Source organism: Pongo abelii, chromosome 6 (genome assembly GCF_028885655.2).
Source record: "Pongo abelii isolate AG06213 chromosome 6, NHGRI_mPonAbe1-v2.0_pri, whole genome shotgun sequence".
Taxonomy (NCBI): domain Eukaryota; kingdom Metazoa; phylum Chordata; class Mammalia; order Primates; family Hominidae; genus Pongo; species Pongo abelii.
The window spans coordinates 132,935,131-132,954,285 of record NC_071991.2 but is presented as its reverse complement, the minus strand read 5'-3'; the positions used below and the strand labels follow the sequence as shown (position 1 = coordinate 132,954,285).

Below are 19,155 nucleotides of genomic sequence, written 5' to 3'. Positions count from 1 at the left end.
CAGACAGAAAAACCAACATCCAGCTAAGTCAGGTAACTTGTCTACGGTCATAAAACTCTCTAGTGGTACAGCCAAGACTGGAAATCAGCTCAACTGGTTCCCAGGCTGGGGCTCTTTCTACTAAAGGAAGCAAAAAAAAAGCTAAAAAGCAAAAAGCCATTTCTTGTAACACAATCCCATAAATAGTTCTTAGATGGCTTCCTTGCTGTATATAAAAGAAAAGTGCCAGACTGGGCGTGGTGGGTCATGCCTGTAATCCTAGCACTTTGAGAAGCTGAAACAGGCAGATCACTTGAGGCCAACAGTTCAAGACCAGCCTGGCAAACATGGTGAAACCACGTCTCTAATACAAAAAAATTAGCTGGACGTGGTGGCAGGCGCCTGTAATCCAGCTACTCGGGAGGCTGAGGCAGGAGGATTGCTTGAACATGGGAGGGAGGTTGCAGTGAGCCAAGATCGCACCACTGCACTCCAGACTGGGCGACAGAGTGAGACTCTGACACACAAACACACACATGCAAAGGAAAAGTGCCAAACAACAAGAAAAGCATTTTCCAAGTTTGAATCCCCTCCACTAAAGTACCCTATTGCTATTGCAAAGAATTTCAAGATGCAAAAATTAAAGATATACAAGAATTAATTCGTTCCATTAACACAACTTACATAATATTATAAACTACTATAAAATAATACTTAAAATTTTAATGTATATCTGGAAATAAACAAAATAATCAATCTTACCAAGCTTAGATGTATTACTAACTAGAGGTCAGAAATTCTAAGGCAGTTAGTATTTCTGGAATGTACTAAATTTCTTAAATAGTCTTCAAATATTATTAAGTTTATCTCCTAGCTAGAGATAAACATAATATTAACGTCTATGGAGAATAACATTGCTCCTAAGAAAAAGTCCATTAAAATCACAGCAGAGCACAGTGGCTCACGTCTGTAATCCCAACACTTTTTGAGACCAAGGCAGGAAGATCACTTGAGGCCAGGAATTCAAGACCAGCCTGGGCAACATAGCAAGACCCTATCTCTAAAAAAAATTAGCTGGGCATGGTGGCACACACCTGTAGTCCCAGCTACTTAGGAGTGAGGAGCCAGGAAGAACGCTTGAACCCAGGAGTTTGAGGCTGTAGTGAGCTATAATCAGGCCACTGCACTCCAGTCTGGAGGACAGAGCAACACCCTGTCTTTAAAAAATGTCTAGAAAAGAAAATCATTGAATCACTGGAGTGAGACAGGTAACATGTTTTCGTTACGTACATTAAGAGTTTACTTGCAAAGACCTACTATTGATAGCACAACAGAGTGATGATAGCCAATAATAATTGTACATTTTAAAATAACTAAGAGTATAAACGGATTGTTTGGAAAACAAAGGATAAATGCTTGAGGGGCTGAATGATTCCCCATTCTCCATGATGTGATTATTTCACATTGCATGCCTGTATCAAAACATCTCACATACCTCATGAATATATACATCCTTTATGTACTCACAAAAATTAAAAATTAAAAAAAGTTTTTAAAATAGTTTTTGCAGCTGGCATGGTGACTCACGTCTGTAATCCCAGCACTTTGGGAAGCTGAGGCAGGAGGATCACTGAGGCCAGAAGTCCAAGACAAGCCTGGGCAACAAAGTTAGACCCTGTCTTTTTTTTTTTTTTTTTTTTTTAAGCGTTTAAGGGTACATGTCATCAGGACCTCACAAGACTGTGTCACAGTAAATAAATTTCTGAAAAAAATTTGAAAATTAAGAAAAAAGTCTACATGCTTCCTCAATCTTAAAAAAAAAAAATCCGAAAAAAACTGAAAAAGTAAATTTCTTACCGGATTTTTGAACAATGAGATGAAGTCAGGTTTGTGTTTCTTCAAAATCTTATCAAGAAGGTGAACAGCTTCAGGTTGTCTTCTCCAAAGAGCATTTCCCACTTTATGCCAAATGTCTTTGTAAGGACCCCATAGACTAGCAGCTTAAAGAAAAAATAAATGAAACCACCGTCAAAGAAAACATACACCTGAAAAATAATGTGAGGTTACCATCTACACATTTTAGTTACACTCACAGCTACTTTTTAATCTAGGAAGTTATCTTAATTAATATAATTATCAATTATATTATAAATAACTATATTATAATTAGTATGTTACATTAACTATATTATTATATATTATTATAATTTTATATTTTATATATTTTATATTTCATAATTTTAATTTTATATTTTGTAACTTTATATTTTATATATAATTATAAAATATAATTATATTTAATATCATTATAATATATAATCTAATATAATATATATTCTATAATATATAATATAATATAATATCATATATAATATATATTACATAATATATAATATAATATATATAATATAATATATAATATATCATATATATCATATAACATAATTATATAATATATAATATATATAATATAAATAATATATCATATAATGTATACTATATATAATCTATATTATATAATATACATTATATATCATATAATATAATGTATATTATATGATATATAATTATTATTATAATTATATATAATATATAATTACTATAATTATATATTTTATATATAATTCTTATTATCATTATATATAAAATATATATAATTAGTATTATCATTATATATTATATATTATAATTATTATTATTATATATAATATATATAATTATTATTATCATTATATATTATCATTATATATAATATATATAATGATTGTTATCATTATATATTATATATATAATGATTGTTATCATTATATATTATATATATAATGATTGTTATCATTATATATTATATATATAATGATTGTTATCATTATATATTATATATATAATGATTGTTATCATTATATATTATATATATAATGATTGTTATCATTATATATTATATATATAATGATTGTTATCATTATATATTATATATATAATGATTGTTATCATTATATATTATATATATAATGATTGTTATCATTATATATTATATATATAATGATTGTTATCATTATATATTATATATATAATGATTGTTATCATTATATATTATATACAATATGTATATTATATTATATATTATATAATTATATTGATATACTATTAATATATATTAATATTGATATACTATTAATATATATTAATATTGATATACTATTAATATATATTAATATTGATATACTATTATATATTAATATTGATATACTATTATATATATTAATATTGATATGATATTAATATATATTAATATTGATATGATATTAATGTATATTAATATTGATATGATATTAATGTATATTAATATTGATATGATATTAATATATTATAATATTGATATATGATATTAATATATTATATTAATATTATAATATATGATATATGATATTGATATACTATATTAATATTATAGTATATAATATATGATATTATACATGATAATATATTATATTGTATATTATATATAATATATAATTATATATTATATAATATATAACATAATATATAACATATAATTATATATTATATATAACATATAATTATATATTATATAACATATAATATATAACATATAATTATATATTATATAACATATAACATAATATATAACATATAATTATATATTATATAACATATAACATAATATATAACATATAATTATATATTATATAACATATAACATATAATTATATATTATATAACATATAACATATTATATAACATATTATATAACATATAATTATATATTATATATTGTGTTATATATTATATATAATATATAATTATATATATATTATATATTATATATATTATATATAATATATAATTATATATTATATATATTATATATTATATATATTATATACTTATATTATATATTATATAATTATATATTATATATATTATATAATTATATATTATATTATTATATAATTATATATTATATATATTATATAATTATATATTATATATTATATAATTATATATTATATATTATATAATTATATATTATATAATTATATATTATATATTATATAATTATATATTATATAATTATATATTATATATTATATAATTATATATTATATAATTATATATTATATATATTATATAATTACATATTATATATTATATAATTATATATTATATATTATATATTATATATTATATATTATATAATTATATATTATATAATATATAATTATATATTATATATTATATATATTATAGAATTATATATTATATATTATATATATTATATATTATAATATATATAATATATAATTGTAAATAAAATTATATATTTATATATAAATTTATATGATTTTATAAATATATTTATATATATATTTATGATTTTATAAATATATATATAATTTTAAATTCTATATATTATAATTTATCTATAAATATATAATATAATAAATGATTGATAATAATTATATAAATATCAGTGTCATAACTGATTAAGAGACACTCATATAAAAGCATAGTTTATTAAAATTCTCAAGCAATGATATAAACACATCACTTTATCTGACTTACTATAAAATAAATCCTGACTTTAGGTAGGCACAATGGCTCACCCCTGTAATCCCAGCACTCTGGGAGGCCGAGGTGGACAGATTACCTGAGGTCAGGAGTTTGAGACCAACCTGGCCAACATGGTGAAATCCCGTCTCTACTAAAAATACAAAAATTAGCCGGGTGTGGTGGTGCGCGCATGTAGTCCCAGCTACTTGGGAGGCTGGCACAGGAGAAATCACTCGAACCTGGGAGGCGGAGGTTGCAGTGAGTCAGGATCGTGCCACTGCACTCTAGCCTGGGCGAGAAGATCAAAACCCCATCTCGAAAAAAATTTAAAAATTAAATAAATAAATAAAATAAATCCTGACTTTAAATTGGAATATCAGCTGGACCTAGTTTTACCACTTCATTAGCTATGTGTACTGGAACAAGGGAAATAACCTCTTTAAACTTCAGTTTCCATATATATATGCCTCAGCCTCCTGAGTAGCTGGGACTACAGGTGCATGCCACCACGCCTGGCTGATTTGTTTTGCATTTTAGTAGAAACAGGGTTTCACCGTGTTGCCCAGGCTGGTCTCGAACTCCTGAGCTGAGGCAATCTGCCCACCTTGGCCTCCCAAAGTGCTAGGATTACAGGCATGAGCCACTGTGCCTGGGCTTCAGGTCCTTATTTCAATCTTCTTTTTTTTTTTGGTTGACTCTTCTCGTGATTAGATCATCCTATTTACTGATAATGTTGCTGACATTATATATATATATATATATATATATATAAAACATAAACACCATCTGCTTCAAAGAGCTGTAAGTTTTCAAATGAGATAAACTAAGGAAAACACACAGTCCAGTGCCTTTCATATCATAGGCACTCAATAAAGGTAAGTGCCTTTCCTTCCTTTCCTTCTTGTCATCTAGATGAAAAGCAGCAGTAGGGAAATAACTCAGATTTTATAAAACTTAGAAGCTGAAAACGTACTTTGGGCTGAGACACTGGCTATTATAAAACAGCATAGAAATACAGAATACTTTTATAAACTCATATAAAAAGGATCACATTTTAATTGATAAACGTGATAACAGTAAGTAATAATGACTGAACTTGTGCTGTGTGCTACTAAGCACGGCCCTAAGCTCTTTACATGAATGATTATGTCTTATAACACCCTATGAGGTCAACGCTATGGCTTCCTCCATTTTATAAATATGGAAACTGAGGCAGAGAGGTCAAAATATTCACCACCTGAGGTCACACTAGATAATGTCAGAACTTAAGCCCAAGCAGTCTGGGCATCAGAGTGTGCCCTAACCAGTAAATTGTACTTTCACCATAATTTACTGGAAAGTAAATGACACATTTATACTATAATACATAATACTTAAAAAGTGAAAGTGTTTGGGAAGAATTTAGGTATTTCAAAAATAGTACTAAGGCCGGGCACAGTGGCTCACACCTGTAATCCCAGCACTTTGGGAGGCCAAGGCGGGTGGATCACCTGAGGTCAGGAGTTCGAGACCAGCCTGGCCTACATGGTGAAACCCCATCTCTACTAAAATATACAAAAAATTGGCCAGGCGTGGTGGCACGTGCCTGTAATCCCAGCTACTCAGGAGGCTAAGGCAGGAGAATTGCTTGAACCCAGGAGGCAGAGGATGCAGTGAGCCGAGATCATGCCATTGCACTCCAGCCTGGCAACAGAGCGAGACTCCATCTCAAAAAATACAAAATAAAAAATTTAAGCTCCATAAATGAACAGTAAAGTATCAAAGAAGATAAGACAAACAATCTTTGTCTTATAGCTCACAAGTTGGGGAGATAAAATGTACATAAGTGAAATATTCCGGTAAAGGAATATGATTGTTGGCACAAACAATAAAATAATTTCAAAAGATCAAACTGATGGTCAGAGTTGGCTAAGAAATGGCTGCACTTGTGCAGCATTTGAAGGATGAGGAAAATCTGGGCAACAAACATCAGCCAAGAACAAGTGTGAGCAAATCAGAGACAGGTGTGAAAGTATGAAAGCGAATTCAGAGCAGTAGCAAGATTAAAGAGGTAGGAGTAGTGCTTTCAAACTTTGACTATAATCCATAGTAAGAAATATTTCACGTTTCAACCCAGTACACATGTATACACAAAACTGGAACAGAAGTATTATATAAAATACTAAAATTCAGGCTGGCTCTCACCTATAATCCCAGCACTTTGGAAGGCCAAGGCCAGCAGATCACTTGAGGCTAGGAGTTCGAGACCAGCCTGGCCAACATGGTAAAAACCCGTCTCTACTAAAAATACAAAAATATTAGCCAGGAGTGCTGGCGCACACCTGTAATCCCAGGTACTCGGGAGGCCAGGCACCAGAATCGCTTGAACCTAGGAGGTGGAGGTTGCAGTGAGCCAAGATCACGCCACTGCACTCCATCCTGGGCAACAGAGCAAGACTCTGTCTCAACAACAACAACAATAAAAAACTAAAATTAATTCATTTATTATATTCAATGCCCTATGATATTTTGTGTTCTGTCCCATTTTTGGTGAGGGACCCACTAAATTGATTTTATCTTTATTGTTTTTAAGATGCAGTCTCACTCACTCTATCACCCAGGCTGAAGTGCAGTGGCACAATCTCCGCTCACTGCAACTTTCACCTCCTGGGTTCAAGTGATTCTCCTGCCTCAGCTTCCTGAGTAGCTGTGATTACAGGCGTGCCACCACGCCCGTCTAATTTTTGTATTTTTATTAGAGATGGGGCTTCACCATTTGGCCAGGCTGGTCTCGAACTCCTGGCCTCAAGCAATCTGCCCACCTCAGCCTCCCAAAGTGCTGGGATTACTGGCATGAGCCACGGCGCCCGGCCCCTGCTAAACTGATTTTAGACTCACCATTTAAAAAATATGACCCTAAAGCCAAAGGTTTCTGTTTGGAAATAAGCAGATAAGGTACTCATATGTGTTTAGACTCTGAAGGAAAAACTGGTCAAAACCAATCAATTACTCAACAGATGAAACTTAGAACTAACTATAGCCTAAACATTAAAGACTGTAAACAGGTTAAAATGCTGAGAAAACCCAAATCCAAATAAAGTTACCAGGATATAAGAATAACATGAAAGATAACTGTAATGTAATTAAATACATTATAACCCAAGGAACAATGTCAGATGACGCAATGTAATTTAAAAACATTTTTTTTTTTTTGAGACAGGGTCTCACTTTGTCACCCAGGCTGGGGTACAGTGGTGCCATCTCAGCTCACTGTAGCCTCAACTTCCTGGGGTCAAGAGATCCTCCCCCCTCAGCCTCCTGAATAGCTGAGACTACAGGTATGCAACCACACCCACCTAATTTTTGTTCGTTTGCTTTTTTTTTTTTTGGTAGAGACAGGGCTTCACCATGTTGTCCAGGCTTGTCTCAGACTCCTGGACTCAAGCAATCTACCCTGCCCACTTTGGCCTTCCCAAGTGCTGGGATGAAAGGCATGAGCCACTGCACCCAGCTTGAAAAAAAAATGTTTTAAAGGGGAGATGTGCAGGGACAGGACGGACTAAACCAGTGGAGCTGGATTATTTATTCATACTTTCATTCACTATCAAATATTTACTGAGGGACTATATATATATATATAGACTGAGCAAGACAGACAGAATCCCAACCCTCATGGAACTTATAAATTGATAAGACTGACAGACATTAAACAAAGAATTCCAGGCTGGGTGCAGTGGCTCACGCCTATAATCTCAGCACTTTGGGAAGCCGAGGTGGGCTGATCACGAGGTCAGGAGTTCGAGACCAGCCACCTGGCCAATATGGTGAAACCCCGTCTCTACTAAATATACAAAAATTAGCCAGGCATGGTGGTGCGCACCTGTAGTCCCAGCTACTCGGGAGGCTGAGGCAGAAGAATCAATCACTTGAACCCGGGAGGCAGAGGTTGCAGTGAGCCGAGATTGTGCCACTGCACTTCAGCCTGGGCAACAGAGCAAGACTCTGTCTCAAAAAACAAAACAAAACAAAAAAACAAATAATTCCAAAGATATCAGTATAATAAAAGATATGATGAAGTACAGAGTACTATGAGAGTACATGAAAGAAAGAGCCTAAACTAATCTGAAGATTAGGGAAGGATGCGAAGCGTCAGGTCTTTGATGTGGGGATGTGAGGAATCTACATGTCTAGATCTTCCTTACCTAGACAGATCATCCAATTCCCTGCTTTGCTTCTCCTGCTTTGGTCCCACACTTTCCAATCTTCTGATTAAAAATATAGCCCGACATATAAATTTCTAGCATGAAGGATGTGTTGACAGGGCAACATGACTACCTATGCAGACATACTTCCAATTAAAGAGCAATAACTGGTAGACAGGGGTGGTGGCTCATCCCTGTAACCCCAGCACTTCGGGAGGCCAAGGCTAGGAGTTCAAGACCAGTCTGGCCAACATGGTGAAACTCCGTCTCTACTAGAAATACAAAAATTAGCCAGGCGCAATGATGCACACCTGTAAATCCAACTACAAGGAAGGCTTAGGCACAAGAATCGCTTGAATCTGGGAGGCAGAGGTTGCAGTGAGCTGAGGTCACACCACTGCAATCCAGCCTGGGCAACACAGCAAGGCTCTGTCTCAAAAAACAAATAAACAAATAAAATAAAGAAGAGCAATAACTGGCATACTGGTTTATGTATCTGTCTTTTCTGAATTTGATTAGAGAATAATCAATGAATGGGACCTAATCAACTCTGGATACACTGAAAAAAATCGGATTTCTCTGCCTGCCAAAATGAGGACCTAGATCCTGGTAACTAACTGACTTCCCTCAGGATCATTTTCTTGGCCCTCTCTCTAACTGCAAAGGATAGAGTAGGTTTCAGCCTTGGATTCCAGGGCCATGATGGAATTTTTCCTATTAGTAAATGGCAAAGTTTCCAGTAGTAGATGACAAAATGAAACTGGCATTGTAGGACAGTGGTGTTCTAGTGTGGTTGATGGACTAGAACAGGCAGTGTCAGGAAACAAGGATAATAGGTAAGTAAGCCACTTATAAGAAAATGGAACCCGGAGGCCAAGGCGGGCAGATCACCTTAGGTCAGGAGTTCGAGACCAGCCTGATCAACAGAGAAACCCCATCTCTACTAAAAATACAAAATTAGCCAGGCATGGTGGCAGGTGCCTGTAATCCCAGCTACTCGGGAGGCTGAGGCAAGAGAATGGCTTGAACTCTGGAAGTGGCGGTTGCAGTGAGCCAAGATCGCACCATTGCATTCCAGCCTGGGCAACAATAGCGAAACTCCATCTCAAAAAAAAAAAAAAATAAGAAAATGGAACCTAAACTAGGATGAGGGCAGTACAGGAGGAAGAAAAGGTCTGTTAGTAACAGAAAGGACTCAGGATTGGTCATCAAATGGCACAGGGTATAAAGGGAAGGTATTAATGATGACTCCTATGCAAATCTGAAATATACCTTACCACAGACATTTCAGAAATCTGATAAAGTGCTGACAAAAGTTAATTTTCTCTCCCTCAAGTATTAATTAATATACAGTAGGACCTCTGAAAAACCAATAAATTTCCTTGTACTATACATATTTAGTGTAACAAGCTCAGTGAATGGTAGAGAAAAATCCAATTTTTCCCCCAATAATGGCAGGCATCCAATTAAAGGTCAAAACTCTACAATAGGCCGGCTGCAGTGGCTCACACCTGTAATCCCAGTACTTTGGGAGGCCAAGGCAGGCAGATCACTTGAGGTCAGGAGTTCGAGACCAGCCTGGCCAAAATGTTGAAACCCTGTCTCTACAAAAAATTTTAAAAAATTAGCCAGGCATGGTGGTGTGTGCCTGTAATCCCAGCTACTCAGGAGGCTGAGGTGGGAGAATCGCTTGAACCCGGAGGCAGAGGTTGCAGTGAGCCGAGAGCGCACCACTGCACTCCAGTCTGGAAGACAGAGTGAGACTCCATCTCAAAAAACAAACAAAAAACTCAACAATAAAAAACAGGTACACTGGCCTACTTAGTTCGTCATTAATATCAACATAGCACCAAAGGGCCAGGCAAGGTGGCTCACACCTGTAATCCTAGCACTTTGAGAGGCCGAGGTAGGCCTCCCAAGCAAGGTTCAAGGAGCTTAAGTGCAGGAGTTCAAGACCAGCCTGGGTCACATGGCAAAACCCTGTCTCTACTTAAAAAAAAAAACAGGCCGGGCGTGGTGGCTCACGCCTGTAATCCCAGCACTTTGGGAGGCCGAGGTGGGCAGATCAAAAGGTCAGGAGTTCAAGACCAGCATGGCCAACATGGTGAAACCCCGTCTCTACTAAAGACACACAAAAAAATTAGCTGGGCGTGGTGGCTAACACCTGTAATCCTAGTTACTTGGGAGGCCGGGGCAGGAGAATTGCTTGAACCCAGGAGGCGGAGGCTGCAGTCACCTGAGATCATGCCATTGCACTCCAGCCTGGGTGACAGGGCAAGACTCCGTCTCAAAAAAAAAAAAAAAAAAAAAATAGCTGGGCATGGTGGCTTGTGCCTATAGTCTCAGCTACTCATGAGGCTGAAGTGGGAGGATCACCTGAGTCTCGGAGGGTAGAGGCTGTAGTATGCCATGACTGAGCCACTGCACTCCAGCGTGGGCAACAGAGTGAAACCTCCTCTCAAAAAAAGAAAAAGAAAAAAAAACACCAAAGATAGCTGCAACAAAGAGTTATCTTCAATCTCTCTTGAGTTTGACCAATTTCAGTAAACACCTTTTTTTTGTTTGTTTTTTGTGACAGGGTCTTGCTGTCACCCAGGCTGGAGTGCAGTGAGGCAATCACAGCTCACTACAGCCTCAAACTCCTGGGCTCAAGCAACCTCCTGCCTCAGCTTCTCTAGTAGCTAGGATTACAGGTGTGCGCGCACCACCAGACCTGGCTAATTTTTGTACTTTTTGTAGAACTGGGGTGTTGCCATGTTGCCCAGGCTTGTCTTGAACTCCTGGCCTCAAGTGATCCTCCCTCCTCAGCCTCCTAAAGTTCTGGGATTACAGTAAATATCTTTTTACTGATTACAAATGAAGGGACACTATAAATTTTTCAAAATTACTAAATATGTATTTTTACCATGTAGTTTAGTCAGTTGAGAAATACATTTATTTTCCTTAATGTTTAGGGATACCTCCAGCAAATCACATTTACTCCTTCATCCACCATGTGTGAGGTATTGGTAAGATTACACTGCAGTGAGGAAAAACATTAATCATAATCATACATAAATGTAAAATCTGGCCGGGCGTGGTAGCTCACGCCTGTAATCCCACCGCTTTGAGAGGCCAAGGCAGGCCAGATCACGAGGTCAGGAGATCAAGACCATCCTGGCTAACACAGTGAAACCCCGTCTCTACCAAAAATACAAAAAATTAGCCAGGCGTGATGGCATGCGCCTGTAGTCCCAGCTACTAGGGAGGCTGAGGCAGGAGAATCGCTTGAACCCCGGAGGCGGAGGCTGCAGTGAGCCGAGATCATGCCACTGCACTCCAGCCTGGGTGACAGAGTAAGACTCCATCTCAAAAAATAAATAAATAAATAAAAATAAAATAAAATCCAACTGTGGTCAGGATATGAAGGATATGAAGGAGAGGTAGCCAGGGCAAGAGATCACATAATAGGGGAATCTGACCTAGCCAGAGGACAGAATTATCCATGAGGAAGTGATAACTAGGCTGAAATCTAAAGAACAAAAGTGGTAGTTAACTGACAGGTGGGAGATGAAGACACGCATTCCAGGGAGAGGACAACTTGTGGGTTTCCATGGCAAGAGGGAATGCGGCATGTCAAAGAACTCAAAAGGCCAAGAGAGCTGCAGTACAGAAAACGGGTTTGGCAAGATCATCACGCAGGGCTCACTTGCCGCCTTAAAGAATTTTGACGACCAAGTGTGGTGGCTCAGGCCTATAATCCCAGCACTTTGGGACGCCGAGGTGGGCAGATACGAGGTCAGGAGATCAAGACCATCCTGGCCAACATGGTGAAACCCTGCTCTACCAAAAATACAAAAATTAGCTGGGCGCGGTGGCACATGCCTGTAGTCCCAGCTACTCAGGAGGCTGAGGCAAGAGAATCGCTTCAACCCGGGAGGCAGAGGTTTCAGTGAGCCAAGATCGCGCCACTGTACTCCATCCAGCCTGGCGATAGAGCCAGACTCCGTCTCAAAAAAAAAAAAAAAAAAAAAGGATTTTGGATTTTGGTCTTTACTCTAAAAGATCAAGCCAAATGAAGATTTAAAACATGGGGACTTTTTGCTCATGCCTATAATCCCAGCACTTTGGGAGGCTGAGGCAGGTGAATCATTTGAGGTCAGAAGTTCGAGGCCCCCCCGGCCAACATGGTGAAACCCCATCTCTACTAGAAGTACAAAAATTAGCCAGGTGTGGTGGCGGGTGCCTGTAATCCCAGCTACTTGGGGAGGCTGAGGCAGGAGAATCTCTTGAACCTGGGAGGCAGAAGTTGCAGTGAGCTGAGATCACGCCACTGCACTCCAGTCTGGGAGACAGAATGAGCACCTGTCTCAAAATAAAAAATAATTTTTTAAAAAGGAACTTTCTGAACTACAAGAAACAGAAGTTAACCCTATTGAGAGCTGTTTACAAGGATGAAAGAGACCAGAATGGGTGAAGGAATAGGAGGTATGAAAAGGGAGTCAGTAGGCTGGGCACAGCAGTTCAGGCCTGTAATCCCAGCTACTAGGGAGGCTGAGGCAGGAGAATCGTTTAACCTTGGGAGGTGGAGGCTGCAGTGAGCCGAGACTGCACCACTGCACTCCAGCCTGGGCAGAGGGAGGGAGGGAGGGAAGGAAGGAGGGAAGGAGGGAAGGAACAAAGGAAGGAGATGGAGTCCATGAATACTAACAAATCTTTTGAAAGGTTTGACTAGGAAGAGGACAGTAAGTGAAGTGAGGCATGAGATCATTAGTGGAGAGAAAGGAAAGAGCAAGAGAGAGAAGTGAATATACAAGACAAAAAAGGGGTAACAGGTGAAGAACACAATGGGTGGGATTTACATTAGATAGGAAGACAGAGGAAAACTGATTCAAAAGGATGCAGACACACCTAGGTTTGTAGGTTTGAGAGTGAATAAAGGGAGTTCATGCATGTTGGCTCCTATTTTCTCTGTGAATAGAAGTCTGAAGGTTTAGCTAGTTGCAGGTTAAAGATTTGAAGAGTGTAGAAAGGTCTGAAGTAGTCACTGCTGTGAATCGACGAGGTGACCAGACTATCACAGAAGGACTGCCAAGCAGTGTTAATAGTTGCTTATTCACAAGTCTGTGAGTGTACTCAGCCAGGTTGATACAGGTCACAAGACTAGTTAAGTTATACAGCTGAAATACAAGCATAGGTTTTTTTGTTGTTGTTGTTGTTTTGTTTGTCTGTTTCTTTGTTTGTTTTTAAGACAGAGTCTCACTCTGTTGCCTAGGCTGGAGTGCAGTGGTATGATCTCAGCTCACTGCAACCTCCGCCTCCCAGGTTCAAGCGATTCTCCTGCCTCAGCCTCCCGAGTAGCTGGGATTACAGACACCTGCCATCACGCCAGGCTAATTTTTGTATTTTTGTAGAGACAGGGTTTCACCATGTTGGCCAGGCTGGTCTCGAACTCCTGACCTCAGGCGATCTGCCCACTTCAGCCTCCCAAAGTGCTGGGATTACAGGCATAAGCCACCACACCTGGCCAACCATAGATCTTAGAACTCTACAATCTCTGTATTTTTTCCTTACAACTCCAAGATGTTTGATTTTTTAAAACTGCAATTTAAAGGAAGCACATAACATAGAATGCAATCTCAACAAATTTTAAGTGTACAGTTCAGCAGTGTTAAGTATATTCACATTGTGCAACAGATCTTCACAGCTTTTTTCATCTTGCAAAATAGAAACTCTATGCCCCCTAAACTACTCCCCATTTTCCCCTTTCCCAGCCCCTGGCAACCACCATTCTACTTTCTGTTTCTATGAGTTTGACTACTTCAGATATCTCATATAAGTGGAATCATGTAGTATTTGTGTCTTGTGACTGGCTTATTTCACTTAGTATGTCCTCAAGATTCATCCACGTTGTTTTATGTGACAGGATTTCCTTCCTTTTTAAGGCTGCATAAGGATACTATGTATATGCATGTATATGTTATGTTATGTATATGCATGTATATGTATTATGTATATTGCACGTATATGACACATTTCCTTTACCCACTCAACCCGACATTCATTCCTTGATGGAAAAAGAGTTCCTTCCCTAAGACGTTTGGTTTTTTAAAAAACCATCTCCTGACTTGGCTTTTAAAAATGTTTCCTATGTTGCCAATCAAACACTCCTGACACAAGGCTTTATTATACAATGTACCCTCTTTGCTGCTGTCGGCAACTCCCTTTCCCTCCAATGATTCGTTTAATAATTATAATAGCTTAGGGCGAGTATGTACTAAAGAAATGTATATGGGCCAGGCACAGTGGCTCACGCCTGTAATCCCAGCACTTTGGGATGCCGAGGTAGGCAGATCACCTGAGGTCAGGAGTTCGAGACCAGTCTGGCCAACACGGTGAAACCCCGTCTCTACTGAAAATACAAAAAAATTGGCCAGGCGCAGTGACTCACGCCTGTAATCCCAGCACTTTGGGAGGCTGAAGACAGCAAATCACGGGGTCAGGAGCTCGAGACCAGCCTGGCCAATATGGTGAAACCCCTTCTCTACTACAAATACAAAAAATTAGCTGGGTGTAGTGGCGGGCGCCTGTAATCCCAGCCACTCGGGAGGCTGAGGCAGGAGAATCGCTTGAACCCAGAAGGCAGACGTTGCAGTGAGCCGAGATCACGCCACTGCACTCCAGCCCGGGCAACAGAGTGAGACTCCGTCTCAAAAAAGAAAAAAAAAATTAGCCAGGCTAGCCAAGCATGGTGGCGGGCGCCTGTAATCCCAGTTACTTCAGAGGCTGAGACAGGAGAGTTGCTCCAACCCAGGAGGTGGAGGCTGCAGTGAGCCGAGATCACGCCACTGCACTCCAGCCTGGGTGGACAGGGTGAGACTCCATCTCAAAAAAAGACAAAAAAAAAGGAAAAGAAATGTATATACCTTGCGTACTGGCTCACACCTGTAAACCTACCACTCTGGGAGGCAGAAGGATCGCTTGAGGACAGCAGTTCGAGATCAGCCTAGCCAACATGGAGAAACCCCGCCTCTACTAAAAATACAAAAATTAGCCCAGCGTGGTGGCACATGCCTGTAATCCCAGCTACTCGGGAGGCTGAGGCAGGAGAATTGCTTCAACTTGGGAGGCAGAGGTTGCAGCGAGCCAGGATCGCGGATCGCTTCACTGCACTCCAGCCTGGGAGACAGAGCAAGACTCCATCTCAAAAATAAAAAATAAAAAAATAAAATAAAATAGAGAAATGTATTATATATAACCACACGTTAAGCATATCTAATTGGGAAGGAAGGACAGCAATATTAAGCATGTAACTTCATTACTAACCTTCTAATACATATGTCTAATATCATAAAACGAGTTAGGTTGTGCTTAAGTAGTAGCACTAAGTAGTTTAAGCACCTAAGACTGACTTAGAATCATTAGATGTTTAACTCTGGGGACATTACGTAACTATTTGAAGCCTCTATTTCCAAATCTGTAAAATGGAGTATGTAACAGCAACTACTCCAAAGGTGTATAAATGGGAACTGAATGAGATAAGTACGATAATAAGTGCAATGCTGGGATATAGTATGTGTTCAGTAAACATAGCCTTCATTATAATTTATCATAGCGTTTCTGAAATGATTTGATTTACAAAACAGATTTAGACAACTTTTCAAGAGTATCAGTCCTGTGGAAAATAGAACCAATACTTTAAAAAAATGACTGTAAGGAAACAGAAAATGCACCCAGAAAAGAGTCCTTTTAAGTGAGATTCTTACAAGCATTTACCACGCAGATATACTCTTAATCTTGCCCGCGAACTTTAGAGCATCTCAATCGAGGCATTAACATTCTAGGCGCCAAAGTATTTTCCCGGACTGCTCTGCCCATGAAGGACTTTCTGCATCCTTGCCCCGCCTACTATGCGACAGCAGTATACCCCAGGAAATATGACAACCAAAATGCACTCACTCATTCAAACACCACTGGAGGGCGGTACCGCCCGAATTGAGAATCACCAAAAGAGGATCCACCCCAAATCTTCCAGAGTTCCTTTACTACCTTCTAGATTCAACTCCACCCCGAAAATCTGCAGTTCCAAAGGTACAAGAACATCCAGGGCCTAACCACATCCGCAGAGTTAGGAGACGTCCGCTGAAGTCCCGCCACCCTCTTCCTGACCACCTTTCAGATGGCCGACTTCATAATAGGGAGTATTCGCTGCTTGCAAGATCCCCCACCCTATAAGGAACTCCGACGCCTACTTTCAGCCTCTGCTCATGGCTGGAAAATATCTCGGGTCCTCTGGCTTCACTGTCGAAGACCTGACGCGTATTCCAGCGAAATCTGGACCACAGACGCACAGTGAAACTTGGGGGTGAGGGGGGCCAGACTCAGCCCTGGGCTGTGAGAGATTACACACCTGGGTCCAGCGGCCCAAGCCTCACTGCCTGGAATCTCAAACCCCAACTCGAGGGCTGGAGCCGCAGCACCGACGCGCGCCATTCAAACTGGGGAGGGGTGGGACTCTAGGCCCAGAATTAGGGAAAAGCAGGCACCGCACATAAGTGGGGTCCTAAACTCCGAGAAACCCCACGGTCTCGTCTCTCCCTGAAGACCTGGTCATCGTTCAGCTCAATCGTCTCCTCTCTGTCTGGCCACACTTACCCGAATTTACCGCCAAAGGCGTCGCCATCTTAGAGGCGCACTAACAGAGCCCTTCTGCCGCATGGAGGCCCCAGGAAAGGGTGAGGCTGACCTGAGCGAAGCCTGAACAAAAAGGTACCACGCTGTCCCCTCCACGCTGGGCCGTCCCAGGCTTACAAAAGGCTCCAGAATCTGCTCTGGGTCACAAACATCAATTTTCATTGGGATTATTCCCAATCAAATAAGGCGAGGGCAACCACTTCAGAGACACGAGGTCCTCGATCCGACGTTCATCGTGTAGTGCATCCTGGGACTTGTAGTTTCTAATGATGAGTTGGTTAAGTGGAGAGGAAAAAGTAAAGTGGAATAGAAAAAGATATTCTGAAAGTAGTTATTGAAATGACGCCCATTTATGACATTATAAAAGCCGTAAATTCAAATCATTATTTCCGCTTCAAGTTAAATCTTCCTTACAGTGGGGAGTGAAGTAAGGTGTGAAGTGTCTACACCTCAAAAAGCCATTGACCGGTTACAAACTAAGTTTCCGTGACATTTCAGTTTACCAAATATATTGTGTCAACATCGTTGCGTAGAGCGAAACAAATCATAATTTTTAATTATAAAATTTTCAAACGGATACAAAATTAGAATAGCAAACACTCAGCATCAATAACGTGGCCAATTTCCCACCACTAACCCACCTTTACCACCCCAACACCCTGCCCTCCCCACCCCCCGCTCCCGATTATTTTGAAACAAATTCCAGACATATCGTTTCATAATCACCAAGTATTTTTCTACCTGAGGACCCAAAGTAGCTGAACTCTCTTTCTTCAGTTGTTAAATTTTAGTTTGCTGATTTTCAAACTAAAATATAAATAATCATTGCTATTTACAGCTATGTATTAAGAATTTTATAGCCATTATCTCATTTAATCCCTGCAAACCATTCTATTGGGAAAATGATATGATTATAACTATTTATGTCAGAGACGCTCCATGTGCCTTACAATCTCATTGTGTCAACTCTCCATCATTCCCATTTCACTGTTGGAAATCAGAATCAAATAATTTAGACAAAAGCATAGAGTATGTTAAGAATATCCAGAACTGGCAGGGTGCAGTGGCTCATGCCTGTAATCCCAGCACTTTGGGAGGCCAAGGCAGGAGGATCACTTAAGGTCAAGAGTTTGAGACCAGCCTGGCCAGGATGGTGAAACCCCATCTCTACTAAAAATACAAAAATTAGCCAGGCATGGCAGCACGAACCTGTAACCCCAGCTGGTCGGAAGGCTGAGGCAGGAGAATCCCTTGAACCCAGGAGGTGGAGGTTGCAGTGAGCTGAGATCATACCACTGCACTCCAGCCTAGGCAACAGAGTGAGTGAGACTCCATTTAAAAAAAAAAAAAAGAATATCCAGAACAGAACATTTATTCTTTGAACAAATAATATCAAGTGACACAATGTACATTAGGTTTGAAACACAAAAGTCACTGGTGATTTTTTCTAAAAGTCATTGTTATATAGAGACAAATGCCAAACTACAGTTAAAATGGTTTTAAGGAGTGAAGTGGGGAAGAGAGAAAGTAAAGGCAAAGGAATTTTTCAAGAAGTTTATCATGAAACTGAGAAGAATACTGAGCAGGAACTTGACAGGAAGCGGCATTCAAAGATTTCTCTCTCAGCACAACTATTACGAGCCTTTCCCTCTCCACACGCACTTTTTAAGCCCACACACTTCCCTCTCAGTAGATAACTTTGCTTTCTATAAAGTAACTCTTTAACTTCCAGCAACTCCTCTTCACCCAT

The 19,155-nt window shown here is 38.6% G+C and overlaps 1 protein-coding gene across 2 annotated transcripts in view; it reads right to left on the bottom strand.

Annotated features, from left to right (window-relative positions):
* NUP205 (nucleoporin 205) overlaps positions 1–17,644 on the bottom strand; it is a 94,816-nt gene extending 77,172 nt beyond the window's left edge. The window contains exons 1-2 of one of the 2 annotated variants that reach the window (XM_024249885.3): positions 17,367–17,644; positions 1,837–1,979 (exon numbers count right to left, since the gene is read on the bottom strand). In XM_024249885.3, coding sequence (XP_024105653.2) covers positions 1,837–1,979; positions 17,367–17,394 — 171 coding nt within the window. In that variant the 5' untranslated portion in view covers positions 17,395–17,644. The remainder of the gene's footprint in view (positions 1–1,836; positions 1,980–17,366) is intronic. The other variant, XM_024249884.3, reaches the window with a different exon arrangement.
* Positions 17,645–19,155: the final 1,511 nt, after the last annotated feature.